The sequence below is a fragment of the Pseudopipra pipra genome, chromosome 26, assembly GCF_036250125.1.
Source record: "Pseudopipra pipra isolate bDixPip1 chromosome 26, bDixPip1.hap1, whole genome shotgun sequence".
Lineage (NCBI taxonomy): Eukaryota > Metazoa > Chordata > Aves > Passeriformes > Pipridae > Pseudopipra > Pseudopipra pipra.
In genome coordinates this window covers 5,550,419-5,569,908 of record NC_087574.1, presented here as the reverse complement: position 1 = coordinate 5,569,908, position 19,490 = coordinate 5,550,419, and the positions used below count along the sequence as shown (strand labels likewise).

Genomic DNA, 19,490 nt, shown 5'->3' with positions numbered 1-19,490 from the left:
CTTGGCCGCTCCAGACCTCGTGGAGCCGGAGCAGGGGGTGGGAAGTGCCCCCCGGGTCCACCTCCCCCCTCCCCTTCCCTGAGCACCCCCAGAGCCCCCCGGGCCTGGCCGAGCCCTCGGCTGAGCCCGGTGCATCCTCCCCTTCCTCCTCCTCCTCCTCTTCTTCCTCCTCCTCCTCCTCCTCCCGCACTTGGCTGAAGGGCCGCTAGATGGTGGTAGGGCCCCGCTCCCCGCAGCCTTCAGGGGAGGTGCCCAAACCCTCCCCGGGCCGTGCGGGGCAGCCCCCGCGGACCCCCTCCCGGCACGGGGGGGAGCCCGAGGGGCAGCTCCAGGGCAGATGTTTGGAGCCAGGCAGATGTTTGGAGCCAGGCACAACCCAGGGGGGGATCCCACGGGATGCTGAGGATGCGGCCGAGCCCGGGATGTTCCCCGGGGTCTGTGTCCCCATCCCATGGGATGCTCCCCGGGGTCTGGGTGTCCCCATCCCATGGGATGCTCCCCGGGGTCTGTGTCCCCATCCCATGGGATGTTCCCCGGGGTCTGTGTGTCCCCATCCCATGGGATGCTCCCCGGGGTCTGGGTGTCCCCATCCCATGGGATGATCCCTGGGGTCTGTGTTCCAATCCCATGGGATGCTCCCCGGGGTCTGTGTGTCCCCATCCCATGGGATGCTCACCAGCCCCATCCTGGCACCCGCTGCCTCATCCCGAGGCTTTGCTCACAGTGGGGAATAAACCTCCACCATGTGTGTGTGTGGGTTTTGGGGTGCCAAGAGCTCGGCTTAAATCCCTCTGGCATTCCCAAGCCACACTTCCAGCCCTGTTTCTCCACAGCGTGGGTGACCCTGAGCAGGGAAATTCCCCCTCTGCAATTCCCCCTCTGCTCTGCCCTCGCTGTCTCCATTCGAGAGGCATCTCGCAAGGAGCAGCTGGTTCTGAGGGGCTGCAGGGCCTGAATCCATCTCTCCAGCAGCATTCCCGGGGGCCCTCTGGGATCCTGGCGGGAGGGAATGGATGTTTTTTGCAGGGGGATGCTGTGGAGCAAACAGGATCAGGGCTTGGGGCTGCCTGGATGTGTCTGCCCCAGCCCAGCGTGTGGGAAACGGCCTCAGGAGCCTGATCCCAAATCCACGGCCTCATCCTGGGCTCCAGAGACCTTTGTGCTCTGCTGGGGAGATGGGAGAGGAGAGAGATGGGAGCAGGATGCTTTGGCCCCGGGTTGGAGCAGGAGCTCCGTGGCATGGGGTGTTGAGGAGGGGGAAGGACAGACGGGAAGGAGCTGCTTTCCCAGGGGATAAGGATGTGCCGGCTGGAGAGCCTGGCCCCATTCCAGGCTGCTCCTCTGGCAGCAGCCAGGGAGAAGGGAGCTGTGCCAGCCTATTGAGGGCACAGGGAGGGGGCCACACCACCCTCACCTGCCCCAGGTGGGGAAGGTTACCTTGGGCAGCTCCGTGTGCCCTGAGCCCCCCCAGCATTCCAGGGCTGCCTCCAGCCCCCCCAATCCCTGGCACGAGGGGCTGAGCCCGCCCTACATGTGGCAGAGGGGACAGTCACCCCTCCCAAAGAGCCACTGCCCCCCAGGTGGGACCCCCCAGCCCAGGGGCTGCTGCCCCCCCCAGCCTGAGCTGCCCCTGAGTCACCGTTTTCCCGACAGCTCCGCAAGAGCCGATCACTGGCACTAAAAATAATCCCTGAAAGGCGGCCAGGAACAGGGCTGTGGCTCCAGGGATGAGAGAGGCAGGAGAAGGGATGGAGAGGGGATGGAGAGGGGATGGAGAGGGGATGGAGAGGGGATGGAGAGGGGATGGAGAGGGGATGGAGAGGGGATGGAGAAGGGATGGAGAAGGGATGGAGAAGGGATGGAGAAGGGGATGGAGAGGGGATGGAGAGGGGATGGAGAGGGGATGGAGAGGGGATGGAGAGGGGATGGAGAGGGGATGGAGAAGGGATGGAGAAGGGATGGAGAAGGGGATGGAGAGGGGATGGAGAGGGGATGGAGAGGGGATGGAGAGGGGATGGAGAAGGGATGGAGAGGGGATGGAGAAGGGATGGAGAGGGGATGGAGAAGGGATGGAGCCCTCGCTGCAGCAGCTCCACGGGTTGCCCTTCCCAGACCTGCCTCGGGAAGGGGCAGCCCCAGGGCCGGGTGGCTCCTGGCAGTGCCAGGACACGCTCCTGGGGCAAACCAGGGGCTGGGAGGGAGCCGGGGGCAGGGCACGGCTTGGGCTGAGGGGGTCGTGCCTGAGGGAGGCTGTGCCAGGCGAGGAGCGGGGTCGGTGGGCATGGAAAGGGTCAGTGGGCACAGGAAGGGATTGGTGGGCACGGGGAGGGGGTGGTGGGTATGGGAAGCGTTGGTGGGCACGGGGAGGGCTGGTTGGCACAGGGAGGGGTCGGTGGGCAAGGAGAGGGGGTGGTGGGCACAGAGACGGTTGGTGGGCACGGGGAGGGTCCGTGGGCACAGAGAGGGTTGGTGGGCACGGAGAGGGGTCGGTGGCACGGGGAAGGGTCACTGGGAACGGGAAGGGGTCGGTTGGCATGGGGAGGGGTCGGTGGGCACGGAGAAGATCAGTGGGCACGGGAAGGGTTGGTGGGCACGGAGAGGGGCCGCGGGCACAGCTGGGCTCACAGCTGCGCCATTTGGAGCCGCACGCTCATGAATATGGATGAATATGCATGAGGGGGGGGCAGCCAATGGCAGCGGCGCTCCCGCGCCCCGGCAGCTGCCAGCCTTGGCCGTGAACTTCTCCTGACATTTCGGATGCGCCTCCAAGGGCTTTCCAGCCCTCCCTCCCTCCCTCCCCCTCCCTGGTGCATCCAAAAACCCCCCCAGAACTCAGGGCAGACTCTCCTCCGTGCCCCCCCGGGAGGGACCCGCCCGGTGCCCGGGGCAGGGGGAGCCGCGCTGGCGTTGCTGGTGTGGGGAAGGTGCCATCCTCCCCTCCCCGTTTTCCCAAAATCCCTGTCTCCGCAGTTCTCCCGGCCCGGCCCCCGCCCACACCACCCAGCCGGACCCGGCAGCTTCTCCTGCTTCGGTTTTATTTGGAGTCCGAGCACGTCCCAGCCCTGCCTGACCCGGGGCTGGGCCGGGGGAGGAGACGGGGCAGGACCACGCGGGGAGGGGCAGCAGGAGCAGCTCCTTCTTATCGCAGCAAATCCAAGCCCACTTGGAAGGGACACCCCCTCCCAGGGCAGGGGTGACAAACTGCTCCCCCCCCCCACTCATTCCCTGCCCGGGGGGAAAGCTCAGCTCCCGTTTTTCCAGCTGCAGAAACCAACCCGCAGGGAGGGAAAGCTGTGCCAGGAGGCCCCGGGGGTGGGTGTGGGATCTGCAGCCCGGGTGTGGGCTCTGGGTTGGTGCAGCTGAGCCCCCTCTCCCCTCCCCAGGAGCTGCAGAGGGAGGGGGACACAGGGGGCTGAACTGGAGAGAGCGGCCGGCCCTGGATCCACCAAGGAAAGCCCTTTTCCCATCGGGCAGCGGATCCCACCCTGCCCTGGGATGTGCCAGGAGCAGGGAGGTGGCACTGCCACCCCACTGGGCCCTGCTGCTGCTCCAGCCAGAGGGCAAAGGCCGTGGGAACAACAAACACAGGTTTCACCCCCCACCAGATCCCTTCTCCGGGCTGCAAACCCTGCCTGGGCCACCGGGACAGCCGGGATCAGCAGGGAGAGAGCCCGGGATGAGCCGTGTTCCCAAGGCAGCCCAGTCACCCCCCTGCTCCCACAGTGCCCCCTCTCCCAGCGAGGGAGCAGGTCCTGGGAAGGCAGGGGGTGTCCCCAGGGCTGTCACTGCGGGTCCTGCCCCGACCCCGGGGGCTCCTCCGGGCTCTCCGAGCGCGCGTCGTCCACGCCGAAGTCGCTCCAGTCCGGGATGCTCTCCAGGCAGCCCCGGGGGCTTCCCAGCCCGGCACAGCTGGGAATGGGGAACAGGTCAGAGGGGAGAAGGGATCCAGGGGAGATTCAGGGCCTGAGGTGCCCCTGTGTCTCCAGATCTCCTTGGCACAACCCCTCCCTGGAGCTGGGGCTGCCCTGGGATGTTCCTCCCTCCCCTGGCCCTTTCCTGCTCCCTCCAGGGAGGCACAAGCAGGAGCTGGGGATGCCTCTGGATCCACAGTTCTTCCCTCCTCTGGCCATTACTTGCCACGCAGGTGCCATCCCGGGATCCACAGTGAGGAGCTGGACTGGGATCCACAGCAGGAAACTGGGGCTGGACTGGGACCCGCACCAAGGAGCTGGGGCTGCACTGGGACCCACACCAGGGAGCTGGGGCTGCACTGGGACCCACACCAGGGAGCTGGGGCTGCACTGGGACCCACACCAGGGAGCTGGGGATGCCCTTGGGATGCTCCTCCTCCCTGCCCTGGCATTACCTGGCTCTCGGGTCCTGCCCGGGCAGCGTTGAGGGCCGACCCTCCTCCTCCTGCACCCAGCCACAGTTGGACATGGCATAGTGCAGGATGGCCTCTGTCACTGTCTGGGGGCCCTGGCCCTGCACGCAGGCCTCGATGGCGGGCACGGAGAGCTGGCTCTGCAGGAAGAGGTGCAGGCGGCTGTCCGAGAGCAGCACCACGTTCTGCACCACCCTGGGCACGGAGAGAGGAGGGGCAGTCACCCTTCAGGGCACCTTCACAGCCCTGCAGCAGGATTGTCCCCTCCCTGCCATCCCCCCCCCCCAGCCCTCAGGAATCCTGCACTCACTTCTCCAGGAACTGCTGCAGTCCCTGTCTCCGCTTCTCGATGAACTCGTCCGTGCTGCCCACGAAGAAGGTGGATTTTCCTGGCAGCTCTGGGACAGGCCTGGGGGGGAACCAGGGCTCAGGTCACCTCAGTGCCAGCACAGGGGACACTGTGACAGCACCTGCCAGGCCCTTGGATCCCGGGAGCTCGAGTATCCCCTGCTCCTGCCCGGGGTTTCTCTCCACATCTGCTCTGAGCTCACAGGGGTCACCCAGGGCAGGGAGAAAGGCTCTCCCAGGTCTCCCTGAGCAGCAGGAGGAAGGAAAGGAAGGCCAAGGAATGCTTACACCAGGCCAGCATTCTTCTGGAGCTGCCTCCTCAGCCACACGAACTCACGGTAGCGGCGCCGCACACATGAGGTCTTGGCAGTGAAGGCCTTGCTGTTGGTCTGGGAAAACAAAAACCCAACAGTTCCATGGGAATTGAGGGGCAGGGAGGAAGAGGAGGGACTCAGGGATCCATCCTCTCCATGCTGGGTCTCAGACCCACAGAAGGCAGGACAGGCAGCTGAGGGTTCTCCTGTGAGGGCTCCTTCCATCCCCACGTGCTGGATGATCCCACTCATGCTGGATGATCCCACTCTGGATGATCCCACTCTGGATGATCCCACTCTGGATGATCCCACGGGTGAGTCCCGAGCTCTGCAGCTCCACCCCCTGTCCCTCAGCCCCGACTCACGTGGAGGAAGATCTTGTAATCCACATAGGAATTCCAGGAGCCTTCGTTCTGCACTCGGGGGTCCTGCACTCGCACCGTGGTCAGTTCCTGGGGGGCAGGAGGGGGGTCCCTGCTCAGCCCCCCGGCATTCCAGGGACAGGGATCCCCCCACCACCACCCCCTCCAGCTTCCCTGTCCCAGGGAGAGCACAGGCAGCTCCCACAGGCAGCTCCAGACATTCCCAGCCCTGTCCCCAGCTGCCCCTCAGCTCTGCCCCACGAACCCTTTGCCTCTCCCAGACCGCCCTGTGCTGCCAAATTCCAGCCAGGAATTATCACATCAGGAAGGGTCTTACTTCCTCTCGGGTCTCCAACATCCTAGAGGAGCCAGAGCCCAGCGGGAAACATCTGGGGAAAAAAAAAAAGGGATTTAGGAGGATCAGCACATTGGGGTCTTCTGCATCCCCCCAGCACCAGCCACACTCAGCTGCCCTCCCTGATCCCTGGAATAACGAGGATGCTTCCAGATCCTCCTTAGGGAAGAGGAAAGAGGAGGGAAGGAGCCAAATGTGCCAGGAGTCAGTTCTGGGGGGAGCTCCGAGACTTCCCGGGGCTCCCAGTCGGAACCAGTCCAGCAGCACAGCTGGGACCATCACATTCCCAAATCCCAGGGGATCACAGGCCCCACAAAGGCTGGGATGACCCCTGTGGAATCATCCCGAGGTTTTAGAGCTCCTGCTCTGCCCCAGCAGCTTCAAAAGGCAGGAGGAGGGATCGGGAATTGCCCAGTGGAAGAGCAGAGGGTTGCCAGGAACGGGAATTTCGTTTCCCAAGGTGCTCCCAAGAGCAGAGAGCCCCGAGGGAGGTGGCTCCATGCAGGAAAACCGGGAGCAGGGAGCCCAGGAAGCTCAGGTCCCTTCATCCCCAGGAACACATAATCTCATTGAGGCTTTATTGGGAGTTAATTGATCCCAATGATCAACTTCCAGCCCCCGGAGGAGCAGCTCGGGATCAGCCCTAAGCACTTCCAGCAAATCCCCTTCCAGGGATTTGGGGGAAAGCCTTGGTTTAAGGGGCTCTGGGGTTATCCTGGGTTGGGTTTATGTCCCTGCAATTCCAAGTTTTCCCTGCTGCCTCTCACCTGCCCAGGATTTGGGCTGGAGGAGCCACAAATCCCAGGTGGAATTTGCCCCCCCGCCTCCTGCTCCCGTTCCCACAGTGCTGACAAGGGAAAGTGTTCCTTGTTATCTCTTATCCACCCGGCTGACACATCCCTAACTGCCCTTCCCGCCTCTGGAACAGCGGGAATGCTCTTTCCCAACCGGCACAGAGCAGAGTTCAGCTCCCAGCTCCCGCCCCCAGCTCCATTCCCTTCCCAGCTCCAGCCTGGCCGAGGCTCCACCTCGGGGAAAACCCTCCCGGGGAGGCTCCACGGCAGCAAAACCGGGAATTAATCCCGTTTATTCCCGCTTTTCTTTGTCCCGTTTGGACACAGCCACCTAGAAAAGACTGGGAGTGATTTTGGAAGAAGGAAAGGGCTCCCTTCACAACCCGGTGTCCCAAAATTTGGACCCTCCTGGCCCTGGCAGGGCTGTCCCAGCCATTCCAGCATCTCAGAATCCAGGGAAAAAGCCTCGTAGAGGAACATCACAGCCGGAAAAATGGGAACGAATCCCATTTATTCCTGCTTTTCCTTGTCCCATTTGGACACAGCCACCTGGAAAACACCGGGGGTGATTTCTTTCTAGCCCTGTTATCCCATCTGGGGAGGAAAATATTCCCTCATCCCAACAGGTATCCCAAAATTTGGACCCTCCTGGCCCTGGCAGGGGTGTCCCAGCCATTCCAGCGTCTCAGAATCCGGGGGAAAGGCATCATACAGAAGGAAAAACAGGGATTAATCCCACTTATCCCTGCTTTTCCTTGTCCCATTTGGACACAGCCACCTGGAAAACACTGGGGGTGATTTTTTTTTTTCCAGGACTCCTTGTCAGCTTGGTGTCCCAAAATTTAGACCCCCTGTCGCTGGCAGGGATATCCCAGCCATTCCAGCAGCTCAGAGTTCAGGGAAGAGCCTCATGGAGAGGCTCCACAGCAGGAAAACGGGAATTAATCCTATTAATTCCTGCTTTTCCTTGTCATGCTCGGACACAAAACACTGGAAGTGATTTTTGGAAGCTGTATTCCCTGCCAGGGAAGGAAAGGGCTCCCTCTCAACATCTCTGAGTTCAGGGAAAACCCTCACACAGCGGGGAAAAATCGGGATTAATCCCCTTTATTCCTGCCACGCCCGGGCACCTGTAAAACAGGTCTGTAAAGCAGCCCCCTGCAAAACACTGGGGGGGGAGGGAAAGGGGATTTTTAGAGGCTGTTTTCACTTCCAGAGGAGGAAAAGCCTCCCCTATCCCCACAGGTATCCCAAAATTTGGACCCCGCCGGGGGAAGGGGAACCACCGGGGGACGAGCCAGGCCGGGCCTTGAGAGGCCGCGGGTGGGGGCGAGGCCCAACGCCAGCCCCGGTTCCTCAGCTGGGGGCTGCAGGGGAACCCAAAGACCTCCCCTGAGGGACCCCCGAGGGACCCACCCGGACCTTCCCGTGCCCGCCCCGGGACCTCCCCCCCCTTTCGGGGCCCCCTCACCTCGCACAGGACGCGGCCCCTTTAAGCGGCGGCGGCGGCGCGCGCCCTTAGAGCGCGGAAACGGCGGGAGCTTCCGGTGCGGGGCATGACGGGAGTTGTGGTTCCCAGGGCCTCCGGTTGTAGTTCGGGAGCGGCAGCCCAGGGAACAAGGGACAGGAGGAGAGGAAAAGGCCTCCGGCCGTGCCAGGGGAGGGCCAGGTTGGACATCGGGAGGAATTTCTTTATGGAAGGGGTTGTTAAACGTTGGAAGGGGCTGCCCAGGGAGTGGCGGAGCCCCCGCTCCTGGGAGTGCTCAGGAAGCTCGCGGATGTGGCCCTTGGTGACATCGGTTGGCAGCGCTGGGTTAACGGTCGCACCCAAGGATCACAGAGGGCTTTTCCAACCTCAGTAATTCAATAAATCAGATTATTTATCACCGAGCCGGGCACAACCCACCCAGAGCTGTTCTGGCTCGGCCTGCCTGGCTGTGCTGGCACGGCTCGGGTGCACAGCGGGACGCTCAGTGCCCTGCTCTGGTGTACAGGGCGCTGACGGGTCACAGCTTGGCCTCGATGCCCTCAGAGCTTTTTTCCCACCCTTAATTACCCTAATTGTGTAATTCAGTCACAGCGTGGCTCCAGCGGACTACACCTCCCATCATGCAGCGCTGCGGCGGACTACACATCCCACCATGCCCCGCGGCGCCGCCGCACGGAGCGCCGCGGACTACACCTCCCGTCATGCTTCGCGCGGGAATCGCGGGGCGCGGTACTACGAGCCCCGGCGCGCCCCGCGCGGAGCGCGGCGCATGCGCGGTGTGCGCGGCGGGCAGCGGCGCTGGCCGGGCTCTTTTGTTCAGGGCGGCGGACGGAGCGAGGCCAGGCCCGGACCCCCCCCGACCCCCCGAGCGGCCCCCGCGCCCCTTCCATCACACACCGGCGGCGGGGCTGTGCAAGGTCCGCGGGCGGCGCGGGGGGGCGCGGGGGGGGGCGGCGGGGGGCGTGGGAGGGGTGGGGGGGGCGCGGGGGGTAACGGGGGGGGAGTTTGGGGGGGGTGGGGGGGAGGTTTGGGGAAGGGGGGGGTGCGGAGGGGTTGGGGGGGGTCGGGGAGGGGTTTTGGGGGGCCGGGAGGGGGTTGGAGAAGCGTCGTTGGGGCGGTTGGAGGGGGGGGTCAGCGGAGGCGGTTTGGGGTGCGGGGAGGAGGATTGGGGGGGATTGGGGTGCTGGGGGGTCGGGGGGTCAGGGGAGGGGTTTGGGGGGCTGAGAGAAGCATTTGGGGGGTTTGGGGTGTCGGGATGTCAGGGGGAGGGGGTTTGGGGGGCTGAGAGAAGCATTTGGGGGGGTTTGGGGTGTCGGGATGTCAGGGGAGGGGGTTTGGGGGGCTGAGAGAAGCATTTGGGGGGGTTTGGGGTGTCGGGATGTCAGGGGAGGGGTTTGGGGGGCTGAGAGAAGCATTTGGGGGGTTTGGGGTGTCGGGATGTCAGGGGAGGGGTTTGGGGGGCTGAGAGAAGTATTTTGGGGGGATTGGGATGCGGGGGGGGCGGCGGAGGGGGTTTGGGGGGCTGGAGAGAGGCATTTTGGGATTTGGATGTTGGGGGGTTTAGTGGAGGGGGTTTGGAGGTGCAGGGAGAAGTATTTTGGGGGGATTGGGGTGCTGCGGGGTTGGGGGGCTGGGGAACGGGTTTAGGGGGACTGGGGAGGGGGTGGGGAAGTGTCGTTGGGGTGGTTGGAGGGGGGGGTCAGTGGAGGGGGTTTGGGGTGCAGGGAGAAGTATTTTGGGATTGGGATGCTGGGAGGTCAGTGGAGGGGGTTTGGGGTGCAGGGAGAAGTATTTTGGGAGGATTGGGATGCTGGGAGGTCAGTGGAGGGGGTTTGGGGTGCAGGGAGAAGTATTTTGGAGGATTGGGATGCTGGGAGGTCAGTGGAGGGGGTTTGGGGTGCAGGGAGAAGTATTTTGGGATTGGGATGCTGGGGGGGTCGGGTGGAGGGATATTTGGGGAGCTGAGGAGGGGGTAGTGGAGGAGGGGGTGGGAGAAGGGTTGGGGGGGGATTTGGGAGTGCTGGGAGGGAGGAGGGGTCATGGAGTGGGATTTGGGGTGCAGGGAGAGGCATTTTGGGATTGGGATGCTGGGAGGGGTCACTGGAAGGGGTTTGAGGTGCTGGGAAAGGGATTTTGGGTGCTGAGAGAGGGGCTCAGTGGGGGTGTTGGGGTGTAGGGGGGTGTTTGGGGGTGCTGGAAGAGGGGAATTAGTGGATATGTGATGGGGAGCTGGGAAAATGGGAAGCTGTGGGGTGGAAGTGCCTTTGGGAAAGAAGGGCTGGAGCAGGGACCCGTTTTTGGGGGGGATAAAGGGGGATTTTTGGGGATGGGGGTTTAAGGAAACCCCGGGGGGGGATGGGGAGGGAGTTGTTCTTGGGAAGGGAACTCCAGGGAAAAGGGGAGGCCGGGGAAGGAGCGGGGGAGGATCCAGGCTCCAGCTGGGAGCGGGGAGGGACAAGTGTCAACTTTTTGGCGGGGAGAATGAGCGGGAAGAGGCTGCGGGAATGCCGGGAATGGGATGGCAGCCGCTCCCGGGGGGGCCGGGCAGGGAGAGCTGCCGGGTGGGAGGGGGATTTGGGGCTGGGGGAGAGCTCCCCCTCCCCCCTGGGGTGGGGCCGGCAGGAGATGGGATTGGGAAGCTGTGGTTGGAAGCTGGGATGTGTCGGGAAGGGGAGGGGGGGAGGCAGAGCAGGAGCTGTTGGGGGAGCGGCACAGTCCAGTCCCCCCTGGAGGAGGGGACCCCAAAACCCCCCTGAACCCCCCAGACCCCCCCCAAAAAGTGTCCCCAGCAGGCCACCCACATGCCAGGACCCCACTGGAGGCACAGCCCACCCCCCTTGGGACCCCAAAACCCCTCTGAACCTCCCAGAGCCCCCCAAAAGGCCACCCACGTGCCAGGACCCCACTGGAGGCACAGCCCACCTCCCTTTTGGGGGTTCCAGCCCCCCCCATGAAGGAGGAGACCCCAAAGCCCCCAGACCCCCCAAAACCCCCCCAGATCCCCCCAGAAAGTGTCCCCAAATGCCACCAACGTGCCAGGACCCCGCTGGTGGCACAGCCCACCCCCGTTGGGACCCCAAAACCCCCCCCAGAGCCCCCCCAAAATGTGCCAGGACACCCAGCCCAGGAGTCCCAGCCCCCCCTCAGCATCAGGGCAGGCTTTATCCAGCTCTTCCCAGTGGAAATTGGGGAGCTGGGGGAGCCAGCACGCTTGGAATGGGGGTTGTGAAGCCCTTGGGATAGAGCAGGACCTGTGGGAATGCTGGATTTGTGTCTCTGGACAAGGACACGGCCGAGGAAGGGGCGGATGAGGAGCTGCTTCCCAAAACTGCCCCCAAATGAAGCAGCTCCGTTTTCCATCCCAGTGGGAGCGAGAGGTGTGTTTGGAATCCCTGGAGAGGAGGGAGGGATTCCCCCTGTGCTGCCTTCCCAGATATCCAGGGAGGGATCAGGCCTTGTTTCAACCCCCAAAACTGCAGGGTTTGGGTGTTGGTGGCTGAGGATTCCATGGGATTATTCCCGGTGTGGAGCAGCTTGGATGCTCTGTGGATAAATCCTGGGAGGGTTTGGAGCTCCTCTCTCCCTTTTTCCTGCAGTGCAGGGAGAGGCCTGTGCAGGAGCTCTGCTCCCTGCTGGCTCTGGGAATGTGGCCTCATCCTCCTGGATCTCCAGCCAGGATTATTGGGATTGGATGCTCAGGGAGCTGGAAGGGACAACCCCCAAATATCCGGGAGGCTTGGGGAGATTCCTGCAACCCTTCTGGGGGAAGCTCCTTCCCAAAGTGCTCCCAGCCTTGGACTTGCATCTTCCCTGCCCAGCTGCTCCAGAAAATGATGGATCCGGGGTGTTGCTCCTTCTCTGTTCCCCTGGAATTTCAGCAGCTCCTCCCTGAGCTCCCCTTGGCTCTCCCATTAGTCTTGGATCCAGCTGCTGCCTCTGGAATCCTCCCTGGATCCAGCTGAGCCCCCTCAGGTGCCTGAGCAGCTCCTCCATCTCCAGGCAGTGCCCACAGAGCTTTCCCTGGAGCCCTTCTGGCTGCAGCTGAGGAGAATTCCTTTGCTGAGAGCAGCAATCCCGGGATCTCGCCCCTCCGGGCGCTCCTGGAGTTTTTCTTCGGAGCCTTGTTGGGAATCACCCTGGAATCTCCTCTTCCCTGGCCTGCTGGGCTCTGAGCCCCTTCTCCAGCAGCTTCTCCAGCAGCCATGTGGTGCCAGAGGAGGAGGATGGAGGGGAGAGGAAGGAACTGGCTGAGGAATTCCAGAGTGAAACACGATCCTGGGGCTTCCTGCTGCTCCTGGGCCGGGATTAGATGCCGGAGGGTCGGAGGCTTTTCCATTGTTGTGCTGCACACCCGGCTGTGGCTGTGGCTGTGCCAGCCCTGCCTCCTCCTCCTCCTCCTCCTCCTCCTCCTCTTCCCAGTCTCCAGACCTCCAGGAGCCTCGCTGCTCCAGGTTTGCTTCCCTCTGGAATGGGATTGGAGGTGCCATTGGGAGTATTTCCACCCGGGAATGGAGGGAAAAGCCTCTCAGGCTCTGGCTCAGTTTTGGTGGGATCTTTCCAGGTGGTTGTTTTCTTTTTGTTCCCTTCATTGAATGAGGCAAAAAAACCCCTTCATTCTGGGGGACCGGATGGAGTCATGGAATTTTGGGATCATGGAATGGTTTGGGTTGGAAAGGACCTTAAAGCTCATCCAGGGCCACCTGGACACGCTTCCTTGTGGGTGGCAACTGGCTCTGAATCCGGAGTTCTCCCTTCCCAGCCAGCCCTGGATGGATATCCAGGGATTTTTGGGTTGACTGAACAGCTCTGGAAGATAAGGAGGGGAAATAAAACCCTGCATGCTGTGGGGTGATGAGTTGGATAAATATCCCAGAGTGCCCATCCACGCTCCAGGAAAGGAAGGAGCGTGGGGAGGTTGGGATCAGGGGCTGGGGCTTGGGTTTGGCCTGGATTAAGGATTTATTAATTTCCAGTTAATATAAAAACCACTCAGTTCACCCTTTAGGTGAGGAAAGGGAAGGGAGCAGGGTGAGGAGGGACAAGGTGTGGAACAGCTCCCGTGGGAAAAGCGTTCCTGGAATTGGGGGAATGAGGAGCTGGAGAGGCAAAAAAACCCCAAAGCTTTGCATCAGAATCCCGGGATTTCGATTCCTGTTGGCCTGGCAGCACCATCCTGACCCGTCCCTCTGTGTTTTCCCTGCCTGTTCTCTCCCAGGCAGCATTCCCTGCCCCTGTGCATCCCGGAGAATTCCCGGGGGGCACAGGCAGGGCTGACCTCGGCTCCCTCCCCTCGCAGCAGCGTCGCCCGAAAGCTGAAAAGCTGGCCAGCACAATGGGAAAAAAACAGAACAAGAAGAAAGTGGAAGAGGTCCTAGAGGAAGAGGAGGAGGAATATGTGGTGGAGAAGGTCCTGGATCGGCGGGTGGTGAAGGGAAAGGTGGAATATCTGCTCAAGTGGAAAGGATTCTCGGAGTAAGTGGCTCCAGCCGGCTGCTCTGGGGGCCAGGGGTGTGCCAGCACCTCCTGTGCCTTTGGATCCCAGAGATTCCAGGCAGGATTGGTGTCCCTGGGGCTCTCCTTGGGTGGAGAATGGAGCAAAGAGGGAAAGCAGGGAAAATCCCAGTGTGCCAAACACCCCAAATTCCAAGAGGGCAGGGTGGGAAAATCCCAGTGTCCAAACACCCCAAATTCCAGGAGGGCAGGATGGGAAAATCCCAGTGTCCAAACACCCCAAATTCCAGGAGGGCAGGGTGGGAAAATCCCAGTGTGCCAAGCACCCCAAATTCCAGGAGGGCAGGGTGGGAAAATCCCAGTGTGCCCAACACCCCAAATTCCAGGTGGGAAAATCCTGCTCTGCCAAACGCCCCAAACTCATGGCTTGGGGTGGGAAAATCCCAGTTTTGCCCTGCAAACAGGCCCTGGGAGGGTCTTCCCCTTTCCAGAGAGGGACAAGCAGCCAGAGGAATGAGCTGCAGTTCTCTCCTGAGGAGGGGAATCCCTGCCCTGCCCTCCAGCATTCCCGCCGGGATCGGGCCAGGGGCCGACCTGCTGCTCCTCGGCCGAAATCCCGGGATTTCCTCAGCCTGGAAAAAGCTGCAGGACTGAGCTGCCCTGTTTGCTTTGCAGCGAGGACAACACCTGGGAGCCCGAGGAGAACCTGGACTGCCCCGACCTCATCGCAGAATTCCTGCAATCCCAGAAAACCGCCCACGAGAGCGAGAAATCCGAGGGCAGCAAACGCAAAGCGGAGTCGGACACGGAGGACAAGGGGGAGGAGAGCAAACCAAAGAAGAAGAAGGAGGAGGTGAGGCAGGGTGGGGGTGCTGGGCTCACCCCCCTGCCCCTGGCACAGCGACTGATCCCTGGAACAGCCACTTCAAGCTGGTTTTCCCAAGGAATGGGAGCTTTGATTGCCAAAGGAAGGCAGCTTTGGAAAGCTGGAGCCTCGGGAAGGAGGCAGGAGCTGCTGTCTCAGCTCAGTGAATCCAGAGGCAAAAAGGGTGAATCCAGCCCCCAGCTTGTCCTGAAGAACCCCAGGAGGGTTCTGGACTCCCAGGGGCAGGAGTTGCCTCTGGAAAAGGGGGATGAGGTGGAACACGGAGCTTCCTGCTCGGGAAAACGGGCACGGAGAGGCTCTGCAGCCTGGTTCCCATCCCAGGAGCTGCTGGATCTTGGCAGGCACAGGGCTTTGAGCAGCTGGGCCTTGGGAGTCAGATCCTTCTGCAGCATCAGCTGGGCATTCCAGAGGGGCACCTGAGTGGGATTCCCGGGTCCCACAGGCCTCGGGCATGGGATCATGGGATGGTTTGGGTGGGAAGGGACCTTAAAGCCCATCCAGTGCCACCCCCTGCCATGGGCAGGGACACCTTCCACTGTCCCAGGTTGCTCCAGCCTGGCCTTGGACACTTCCAGGGATGGGGCAGCCACAGCTTCTCTGAGAATTCCATCCCAGCCCCTCCCCATCCTCCCAGGGAAGAATTCCTTCCCAGTATCCCATCTATCCCTGCCCTCTGGCAGTGAGAAGCCATTCCCCATGTCCTGTCCCTCCATCCCTTGTCCCCAGTCCCTCTCCAGCTCTCTTGGAGCCCTGCAAGGGGCTCTCAGCTCTCCCTGGAGCCTTCCCTTCTCCAGGTGAACCCCCCCCAGCTCTCCCAGCCTGGCTCCATAGATTCTCCAGCGCTTGGAGCATCTCCCTGGCCCTGGAATTGCAGGCTGAGCCTTCCTGGGCAGCCCCCAGCATGTCCTGGGGACCAGAGCAGGGCTGTGTCACCTTGGTGCCAGAACAGGGCCATGGGTGTCACCCTGAGGGCCAGGACAGGGCTGGGGATGTCACTTGGGGACCAGGACAGGGCTGTGTCACCCTGGGGACCAGAGCAGGGCTGGAGGTGTCACCTTGGGGACCAGAGCAGGGCTGGGGGTGTCACCCTGGGGGTCAGGACAGGGCTGTGTCACTCTGGGGACCAGAGCAGGGTTGGGGGTGTCACTCTGGGGACTAGACCAGGGCTGTGTCACCCTGGGGGCCAGAGCAGGGCCATGGGTGTCACCCTGGGCACGCTCCAAGTGGGAATTTGTCTCTTTTCCAGTCGGAGAAGCCGCGAGGTTTCGCCCGAGGCTTCGAGCCCGAGCGGATCATCGGCGCCACGGACTCCAGCGGGGAGCTGATGTTCCTCATGAAGTGGTGAGTGTGCCTTGGGGGCTGGCACTTTGCCACTCCCTCTGTGCCAGGGAGGGGCAGGAGGGAGGCCTGGGGAGGCCCTGCTGCTCCAGGGGGGACCTCTGTGTGCCTGGGGGCTCCTGTGGTGTGGAACCAGCAGAGAGGGCCCCAGGGGGGGTCCTGGGGCTTTGGGGTGTCCCTTCAGGTGTCCTCTGAAGGGACAGGGTGGGCACTTTGTGCTGCCCCGAGGAGGGGATGGAACGAGAGGTCCCTGTGGATGCTCTGGGATTGTGGCTGGAAAGCTGGGAAGGGCCTGAGGGTGCTGGTGTTGGCAGCTGGATGTGTGCCCAGGTGGGCAGGAAGGCCACTGGCACCAGGCTTGGAGCAGGGATGGGGTGGCAGCAGGAGCAGGGAAGGGATTGTCCCCCTGTGGGCACTCGAGGGCCGTGTCCTGGTCTGGGCCCCTCAGGACAAGAAGGATGTGGAGGGGCTGGAGGGTGTGCAGGGAAGGGAACGGAGCTGGGAAGGGGCTGGAGCAGCTGAGGGAGCTGGGGGGGCTCAGCCTGGAGAAAAGGAGGCTCAGGGGGGACCTTCTGGCTCTGCAACCCCCTGACAGGAGGGGGGAGCCGGGGGGGGTTGGGCTCTGCTCCCAGGGAACTGGGACAGGAGGAGAGGGAACGGCCTCAGGCTGTGCCAGGGGAGGGGCAGGTTGGACATCAGGAGGAATTTCTCCATGGAAAGCACTGGAAGGGGCTGCCCAGGGAGGTTTGGAGTCCCCACCCCTGGAGGTGCCCAGGGAAGGGCTGGACATGGCACTCAGTGACGGGGGGGCATCGGGCACAGGGGGGACTCAGCCTGGGAGATCTTCCAAGCTCAGTGATTCCATGACTCCCAGAGCCAGGACAGTGTCCCCTGGGCTCTGGTGACACAGGAGGATCCAAGCCAGTGGAGGTGTGGGAGGACAGAGAGTTTGGGGGCAGGGCCACAGCTCTGATCCCTGAGCTGGACTCACCCCGGAGCTTTTCCTGCTGCTCCTCCCGCTCCGGAACCACCCGGGGAGGGCTCCCTGGGGCTCCAGGATCCCATTTCCCTGGATTCTGGATTTTCCTCTGGGCTTCCCTTCCCTCCCACACCTCCTTGACTTCCCTCCCTCCCACACCTCCCTGACTTCCCTCTCTGATTTCCCTGTCCCTCCCACACCTCCCTGACTCCCCTCTCTGCTCCCACACCTCCCTGACTTCCCTCTCCCTCCCTGACTTCCCTCTCCCTCCCTGACTTCCCTCTCCCTCCCACACCTCCCTGACTTCCCCTTCCCTCCCTGACTTCCCTCTCCCTCCCTGACTCCCCTCTCCCTCCCCGACTTCCCGTCTCCCTCCCTGACTCCCCTCTCCCTCCCTGACTTCCCCTTCCCTCCCTGACTTCCCCTTCCCTCCCTGACTCCCCTCTCCCTCCCTGACTTCCCCTTCCCTCCCTGACTCCCCTCTCCCTCCCTGACTTCCCCTCTCCCTCCCTGACTTCCCCTCTCCCTCCCTGACTTCCCCTCTCCCTCCCTGACTTCCCTGTCCCTCCCTGACTTCCCTGTCCCTCCCATACCTCCCTGACTTCCCCACCCCTCCCTGACTCCCCTCTCTGCTCCCCTGCAGGAAGAACTCGGACGAGGCCGACCTGGTGCCCGCCAAGGAGGCCAACATCAACTGCCCTCAGGTGGTGATCTCCTTCTACGAGGAGCGGCTGACATGGCACTCCTACCCCTCCGAGGACGACGACAAGAAGGAGGACAAGAACTAAGCCCTCTGTCCCCGCTCTTTGGGCAGCCCTTGGTGGAAAGCTGCGGCCTGGGGGTGTGAGCAGGAGGGGATTGGAGGCGGCTCTGCCCGGGTGGGACGTGGAGACGGCCGGAGAAGGTGCCCTTTGAAGAGACCAGTATGGTTTCTGTGCCCCTGCAGCTGCCCCAGCGCTTCGTGCAGCTTCCCTGCTGTGTCCAGAGTCCAACCAGCCCGGCTCAATTCGGAGGGGGAGGGAAAAACAAGGGGGATATCAGAGGGTCGGGAGGAGGGGAGGGGGATTTTTGGGGGGCGGGGGGTGTGTGGGAGGGGTTGTTGTTTCCCAGCAGCTCGTGGGGAGTGGAAGCAAAGCCCCTTCCATGAAGGACTCACTGGGGTGGGTGGGCTGGGGGTGCAGGGGGTGCAGGTGGATACTGCTTCATCTTCAAAGACCATCTCAGCAACCCACGGCCTTCTTCCCACTCGTGTTAACTCTGCATTTTTAAGGCGTAGCATGTGTGTAGGTCTCTCTTTTATTTTATTTTGTTTTATTTTCTCCTTTTTTTTTTTTCCTTTTTGTTTTCTTTTGCTATTTACTGGTGTAAAGGTTCTTTTGGGAGGGGTGGGAGGGACGTGGGGAAATCAGTCTCGTTCACTGGGGAGGGAGATGTGAGGTCTGGTGACAACGTTCCAGATCGTTTCCAGATCTTCTCTTTGTTGTTTTTTTTTTGTTTGTTTGTTTGTTTGGGGTTTTGTTGTGGTTTTTTTTTTTTTAAACAACGTGAATTAAAAAAAGAAAAAAAATTGAAATTAAAAAAAAAAGAAAAGAAAAAAAAGGGGAAGGGGGAGCAAATAAAATAAAAAAAAAGCCCAGTGTTGCTGACAGAACTGGGGAGACAGGGACAGAGACACGAGACTGAAACTGTGAATGTCCAAATCTCCAGAGCTGAGAATCCTCAAAACCCTGCGAGCGATTTTTAAGGGGTAGGGGGGGTGTGGGGGGGGGTGATGGTTTTTGGGGGGTGGGAGGGGGTGAGGGGGGGGGGGGGAGACTTGTGAAAATGCCAACTTGTGATTCTGTATTGTCCTGCAGCAGAACTGCCAGTTCCTGACACATGCATTGTATGGGGGGGGTGGGAGGGAGGGGGGATGGATCTTAACCCTTTTCAAGCCTTTTCTACCCTTCTTTCCGTTCTAAGGTGCTATTTCTCAAAAAAAAAAAATGAAATTATGGGGGTGGGGAGGGAGGGAGGGAGGGGAAAGAGACTTCTGAGCACTCTGGTTCTTTTTGTCCCCGTGATTTGTGGTGTCCAGCCCAAGCAGCACAGGGAGCTGGGGGAGGGAGAGGAAAAAAAACCCAACAGCAGCACAAGGAAAAAAAAAAAAAACAAACCAAACCAACCCCCCTCAATCCCATCTTGCCCCCAAAGAGGTGGTTTGAGGGGAGGTCGGTGCCAGAGCCCCGAAACCTTCAGAGGGGTTTGATTTTTTTTTTTTCTCTTCGATTTAAAAAAAAAAAAAACAACCCTCAGATTTATTACAAATACTGAAACTTATTTAATTTTTGGGGGGGAGTCAGTCCCGAGCCCCACCAGAGTCCTGGCACCTCCTCCTTGGGGCGGTATCTCTCTCTTTAGACCTGCATTGTACAAACCTTTTTTTAAAAAGATTTCGTGTGCTTTTAGGTTTCTGTGAAAACGTCGTTTAAATGTAAAGTACGTGTTTGGATTTTAACTTCATACCGAGCTCTGTCAGTTTTTTTGTCTCAATAAAATTTTAGATTTATAATCCTGATTTATTTTTTTTTTTTCTTTTTAATTGATTTGTTTCGTTGGTTTGTTTGTTTTTTATCTTCTCTACCCTCGGCTCCTTCCTCCGAGCTCTTTTTGGATGTGAGGGGAGTGACTGGGTAGGGCAGGAAGGTGCTCCCTGAGCTGGGTTAGCTCAGATTCCAGGAGAGCTGGGGGCTCCCCTGGAGCTTTGGAAGAGGTGGCAGCAGGTTCTGGTCCTGATTTTTTTTGGCTTCC

General features: G+C 61.3%; 2 protein-coding genes across 6 annotated transcripts; one reads left to right on the top strand and one right to left on the bottom strand.

Annotated features, from left to right (window-relative positions):
• Positions 1–3,018: 3,018 nt before the first annotated feature.
• On the bottom strand, positions 3,019–8,669 carry SNX11 (sorting nexin 11). Of its 4 annotated transcripts, none has more exons than XM_064636578.1 (7): positions 8,614–8,669; positions 5,746–5,797; positions 5,412–5,498; positions 5,021–5,121; positions 4,695–4,793; positions 4,367–4,579; positions 3,019–3,909 (listed from the first exon to the last, which is right to left on the bottom strand). In XM_064636578.1, the coding sequence occupies exons 2-7, from the start codon at positions 5,764–5,766 to the stop codon at positions 3,783–3,785; spliced, it is 648 nt and encodes a 215-aa protein (XP_064492648.1). In that variant the 5' UTR covers positions 5,767–5,797; positions 8,614–8,669; the 3' UTR covers positions 3,019–3,782. The 4 variants fall into 4 exon arrangements, with proteins under 4 accessions (XP_064492648.1, XP_064492647.1, XP_064492646.1 ...); XM_064636577.1 differs by lacking the exon at positions 8,614–8,669 and adding an exon at positions 8,029–8,115; XM_064636576.1 differs by lacking the exon at positions 8,614–8,669 and adding an exon at positions 6,941–7,008.
• Positions 8,670–8,819: 150 nt separating this feature from the next.
• On the top strand, positions 8,820–19,257 carry CBX1 (chromobox 1). Of its 2 annotated transcripts, none has more exons than XM_064636567.1 (5): positions 8,820–8,963; positions 13,346–13,518; positions 14,173–14,350; positions 15,630–15,724; positions 17,344–19,257. In XM_064636567.1, the coding sequence occupies exons 2-5, from the start codon at positions 13,379–13,381 to the stop codon at positions 17,486–17,488; spliced, it is 558 nt and encodes a 185-aa protein (XP_064492637.1). In that variant the 5' UTR covers positions 8,820–8,963; positions 13,346–13,378; the 3' UTR covers positions 17,489–19,257. The 2 variants fall into 2 exon arrangements, with proteins under 2 accessions (XP_064492637.1, XP_064492635.1); XM_064636565.1 differs by having other exon boundaries at positions 8,821–8,963; positions 13,343–13,518.
• The last annotated feature ends 233 nt before the right edge of the window (positions 19,258–19,490 follow it).